General features: G+C 45.4%; 1 protein-coding gene across 2 annotated transcripts in view; it reads left to right on the top strand.

Moving 5' to 3' along the window:
- Nucleotides 1-1427: 1427 nt before the first annotated feature.
- CDH26 (cadherin 26) overlaps nt 1428-6000 on the top strand; it is a 48200-nt gene continuing 43627 nt past the window's right edge. For both annotated transcript variants that reach the window (XM_061437006.1, XM_061437004.1), the window contains exon 1: nt 1428-2241. In XM_061437006.1, coding sequence (XP_061292990.1) covers nt 2188-2241 — 54 coding nt within the window. In that variant the 5' untranslated portion in view covers nt 1428-2187. The remainder of the gene's footprint in view (nt 2242-6000) is intronic.

Below are 6000 nucleotides of genomic sequence, written 5' to 3'. Positions count from 1 at the left end.
CGACTGAGCAACTTCACTTTCCTTTCCTTTCACTTTCGCTTTCGTTCGTTTAGGCTTTCATTGAGCCGGGAGCTGCCATCTTGTGGCCATAAGGTATTACTGCACTTCTAAGAACACAGGAACACCGACGTCTTCTTTGGAATCGTGGATACGCAGAACAGAAAGAGAAACGACATCTTGGAGCTATGACTCACTTAAGAAGTGAGGCAGGTGAAGCCTAGAGTCACCAGCTAAGTGAGTTACACAGCCTGAGAAGGACTGTCTTATGGAAAACTGGCTTCTTGTTCACTTTTAAATGTTGGAGAGTGCTGAAAATTTGGCTGTTTTTAATATATTAAAATACCAATTTTTTACAACTTAAAGCAAATATAAAAGTGGAACCCTTTGCTTACATTCCCTGGCCCCTCTCTGGATCTCTGCAGGCCAACACAGTTTATTTTTTCTTTTTAATTTTTATCTTTCAATTGGAGGAAAATTGCTTTACAAGGTTGTGTTGATTTCTACCTTTTTAAAAGTTTTTTTTAATTGGAAGGAAATTGCTTTACACACTGTCTTTCTTGATCAACATTATCAGCCCCAGTATTAGGGGTGTACAACATGCATCTCTCACAAACATTCCACATGGCTTAGCTTACTTACCTGATCTATAAGTTCTGAATTCATGACTCTAACAAGTTTTTCAATAGACTTCAGTTCAGTTCAGTCACTCAGTCGTGTCCAACTCTTTGCAACCCCATGAACCGCAGCACGCCAGGACTCCCTGTCCATCACCAACTCCCAGAGTTTACCCAAACTCATGTCCATTGAGTTGGTAATGCCATCCAACCATGTCATCCTCTGTCATTCCCTTCTCCTCCTGCCCTCAATCTTTCCCAGCATCAGGGTCTTTTCAAATGAGTCAGCCCTTCGCATCAGGTGGCCAATAGATTTACATGGAATAAAAATATCCATCTTGAAAGTAAATGCAAGGTTTATTCATTCAAAGTTGTAAATTTGATAATTATTATTCTGCTTCTTTTTTAAAAATTTATTTATTTTAATTGGAGGATGAATAATTACAATATTGTGATGGGTTTTGCCATACATCAGTATGAATTGGCCATAGGTATTACACTCCTCCCACCCTCCTCCCCACCTTATGTACAGGAAATATAGAAAGGTTTTAAAATTACATTAGTTACTCCTTTTAGTAACAAACAACTTGGATTCAGATTATAAACAATTCAAATTAAAAAGTGCAGCAACCTGTCACAGAGCCATGAAAATACATTATGACAAGATAAAGATTATCTTTTATTTCACCTCTTGAAGAACTGTTGAGTATTTTCAACAAGGTGATGTGATCACAGGTAATACGTTAAGGTAATGAGGACTAATGAGTGTCAGATCTTGTTTTCCACTTGGTCATTGCAGCCTGAAGTATTGGTATGTTAGAACCTCAACTTGTCTTTTTCTCGGAATCCTAATGTGAAGACCCCAGGTTGGTACAGAGACCATCCCACAGGGAGCCTCTCTCCCATCCCTCCTGCCTCTTTCTTTCATCTCAGAATCAAAAAGCCAGGTTCATCTAAATGTAAAGGAGATTTTGGTGAAGTCTATAAACCCCAGAGCCTCAAGACATGATTGGGATAAAGATGGTTAATGCTTTGGAAAGTAAAATTATACTTTTTCTTTTTTTTCCCCCTCCCTTAATAAAGTTATCCTTTTTTGGAGTCCTTTTCCAATTCTTTGATTTCAAGCAATAGAGCCTATAAGGAAATGAGCATTAAAATACTCTGCTACAAGGAAGAGAGATCAGTAGGCATTCCACTAATTTTGGAAACAAAAACAAAGAAACCAAACCCCTACTTCCCCATAGACACTGGCTTCACCCTGCTCTGACTAAGCCCTGGTCTCCTGGGGTCAGATTCCCGAGAGGATGTTGTGTGTGTTGCTGGGGCAGTTTTATTTCCCCCACTCCCTTCCTGAGAATTCTGCCTGTGGTTAATAAGGCCAAAGGCTAAGGCTCAGGCCCCTACCCCACCCCTGATAAATACAAGAATGCTGGGAGCAGGGAGGGGAAGAGTTGAGAGAGTGTCTGTAACAAGGTGACCAGACAGTGATTGGAGAAGAGAGCCTGCTGGGAGAGAAGGGCCCAAGCCGGGAGGACTCGCATCACCCGCAGGCTGCGGGTGTGCACCAGGCAGCATGTGCTCCAGGGTTCACCCCGCGCTGCTGCTGCTTCTCGCGCTGCTGATGCTGGTGAGCAGGGACTGGTACCCAGAACGTGGGATTTACCTGCCAGGGGCCCGGAGCTGACCGCACAGCTCCAGCTGGCTCTGCCTATTCGAGGATGGGGGAACCGGGCTGAGTGTGATGTCCTGCAGCTGGGGGCAGGGGGTGGGAGCTTTAGTACTTTCTTTAGGGAAAGAAGAGGGGTTCCAGAATTAACACCAAGGAGGGGTTTAGCAGAGTAGTGGGAACAGGCTAAGACCGGTTTATGTAGGATACACACGTTTAGATTTGTACCAACGCGTTTCCTAAGGACATTTCTTTTCATTTTACATAAGACTGAAAAAATCTCAATTGTGTATGTCTAAGAGGGTTTGAGCAAACCCATGGGGGTGGGAGGGCTAAATCCCCCTGCCTCCCCACCCCCCGCCCCCCACCAGTTGTCATGGCTCAACCTGGACACAAACAGTAGAATCAAGATGGAAACATCTGGGCTTGCTGCTTGTACTTACCGTGGACAGAGTTTAGGCTGCACCTGCCTGTGGGGGCACTGCCGCTTAGCCCTTTCAGCAGAAAAAGAGGGAGAGCTGTGGGGCTCTGGCACTGCTCCTGGGTTCTCCCTTATAAACAGTGGGTGGGGGTCAAGATGGTGGGTCTGCACTGCATTGTAACCCGGCTTGGCACCTGGGCTGTCGCCTGGCCTCGGTCCTCACCTTGGTTAAGCTTGACTCTTCTCAATGCTGCGAGAGTCCCAGTGCCCAGAGGCCACTCACCCCTGGATTCAGCAGAGCTGATCTGGGGACTGCGGCCTGGGCATCTGGGTTTTCACGGCTCTACCTTCATCTCGTTAAGCCTCATTGCCTCCACCTGAAAATGGAGCTACCGCAGGCACTTACTTGACCTGGTGGTTGTGGGAGTCAGTGAGGAAGTGCAGAGGATCTTTTCTCGCTGGTTTCCGCACCCTGACGGGATGGTTGTTCTCTTCACTGGGTGCCTGGGCTGCTACTGTTGGTGGGACACTCGCTCTGGGCCAGGAGCTTTCACAAGCGCTGGGTATTACGGTAAACAGAAGAGGAAACAGAAAGTCCCTAGTCGTCTGGCCAACTCTGCTTCTGAAATTCGATCCCTGTTCGCCACCCTTTGCTTAATATTCAGAAATTTTTCTTGGCTACTTTAAAAAAAGTTTTAATTGGAGTATAGTTGCTTTACAATGTTGTTACATTCTGCTGTATGGCAAAGAGAAAGAGCTAAATGTATACATTTTGGGGGGCATTTCATTCCTGTTCAGGTCACCACTGAGCACTGAGTTCTCTGTGCTACACAGTAGGTTCTCATTAATTATCTATTTTATACATGGTAGTGTGTGGATGTCAACCCCAGTCTCCCAATTCATCCCACCTCACACTTCTCCCCTTGGTGTCCATACATTTGTTCTCTCTGTCTCTGTCTCTATCTCTGCTTTGCAAATAGGTTCATCTGTACCATTTTTCTAGATTCCACATACATGTATAATATATGATATTTGTTTTTCTCTTTCTGACCACTTCTAGTAGAATTCTGTTTCATTAGCCCACATTAGCCTGGATTTAAATATGTCACAAATCAAACCTTGTTCCCATCTTTCTCTTACTCCTGCTCTTACCCCTAACTGGACTCATTAGAAAACAGAGCTGTCTTTTCCTCATTTCTGCGTGTTAGCATAGAGCCCAGGCAGGTTCATTCATGACTGAGGGTGTGGTGGGTGGGGTGGGCAGTGGGCTGCAGGCCTGGACTGGTAGCAATTCAGTGTTTGGTGGAAGCAACTATATACAGATTCCGGAGATCAAGGCCAAGGGAGATAATGGAATACACAAGTGTTCTGTGGTTTTGAGCAATCTGCACTCTGGACCCTCAACTGGAGAAGACCTTTGTGTCCAAGAGGTGCCCAATTTTTTGCTGAATTGGCTATAAGTAACCTATTCCTTTCGGCCCCTACCTTCTCCCACCTACACTGACTTTTAACCATTGATGATATGCAAATAAGGCACCCACTACCCCTCCCTTGACCTCCAGATTTAAAACTGGTACCCATTCTGCTGAAGAGCTGAGATGTCTACAACAGTGTTCTCCCCAAATCTCCACCCTCACGTTGTCATCCTGACATGAAGCAAAGAACAAGTTGCGACTCTGCTGCGGGTCTTTGTTCCAAATCCCACAACAAGCCGCAGAAGCAGGGTCCTATCCCCCTCTTTGCCATTTCCCACCCTGAGAGCTTGCACACCCTCAGCTTTGGGCTGGGGCAGCTTCTAGGACCTGAGAGGAGGGAGGGTTTGAGAATGAAGTTAGTCAGCAATGTCTGTTATGGTTGGTGGGTTGCTGTTGCTATTTGATCTGGGAAATTCTGAGTCGAGTTATTGTTAAAAAGTATGTTAGCATGTATGATCTGCCCAATTAATTCACTCAAACCCCTCATTCAAGAACAAGAGTCAGTGAATTGCAGGACATGAGGAATTGTGTGGTCAGAGGTGATGCTGAGCCCTCAGCAGAGACTGAGTGGCCAGGCTCTGTCCTAAGAATCCTGGGAACCCTGTTTTCTGCTGCCCCGTGCTGAATCTGCACTCGTAAAGGATCAGCCAAGCTTCTGTATGCAGAGACTGTGTTTGGACCGCATGCTCGTCTCCAAGGGCTGCCATAACAAAGGACAGACTGGTGGCTTAAAGCAGCTTAAGTGTACAGCATGGCGGCTCTAGTTCATAAGACCATACGCATGTATAAAATTCACTAACAGAGTAGGTGATAAAAGTTCTCATCACAAGAAAAAAAACCTGTTACTATAAATGGTGACAGATATTAAGTAGACTTATTGTGATGTGGCTCAGATGGTAAAGAATCTGCCTGCAAAAGAGCAGACCTGGGTTTGATCCCTAGGTGAGGAAGATCCCCTGGAGAAGGGAATGGCCACCCACTCCAGTATTCTTGCCTGGAGAATCCCACAGACAGAGTCTGGTGGGATACAGTCCATGGGGTCTCAAAGAGTCAGACAGGACTAACACTTTCACTACTTTTCAATGTGATGATCATTTTGAAATACATACAAATATGGATTGAATCATTGTACTGTTCTCATGAAAGAAATATAACTACTACTACTACTACTACTAAGTCACTTCAGTCGTGTCCGACTCTGTGTGACCCCATAGACGACAGCCCACCAGGCTCCCCCGTCCCTGGGATTCTCCAGGCAAGAACACTGGAGTGGGTTGCCATTTCCTTCTCCAATGCAGGAAAGTGAAAAGTCAAAGTGAAGTCACTCAGTCGTGTCCGACCCTCAGCGACTCCATGGACTGCAGCCTTCCAGGCTTCTCCGTCCATGGGATTTGCCAGGCAAGAGTACTGGAGTGGGGTGCCATTGCCTTCTCCGAAGAAATATAACGGTGTATGTCAATTATACCTCAGTAAAAAAGTTGTTCTTGAATTCAAATTTGCTATCAAAAGTGAAATATTGGCAGGAAACAATTATTTACATATTGCCTTCTTAGTATTTAGGATCTTGTATAAACACAAAGCCTTTATTTACTCAGATAGCTTCTTCCCTGAGGTAACTAGGGCTACTCAGCCAGGCCAGCACAATGCCGGTGACATTCCCTCAAGTCCAGCAGCACCTTTCAAGTGATAGGTAGGTTGGATCTTGCAATGACTGCCCACCTGCCACACTCCCATGAAATAGTCAGGTGGACACTGCAGCCAGAGACACGCTTTGAGAACATTTTTCTCCCCCACTGAATTATAGGAAGCATTATGGAAATCATT

The sequence above is a fragment of the Bos javanicus genome, chromosome 13 (genome assembly GCF_032452875.1).
Source record: "Bos javanicus breed banteng chromosome 13, ARS-OSU_banteng_1.0, whole genome shotgun sequence".
Classification (NCBI taxonomy): Eukaryota; Metazoa; Chordata; class Mammalia; order Artiodactyla; family Bovidae; genus Bos; species Bos javanicus.
This window is presented reverse-complemented; position numbering and strand designations above follow the sequence as displayed.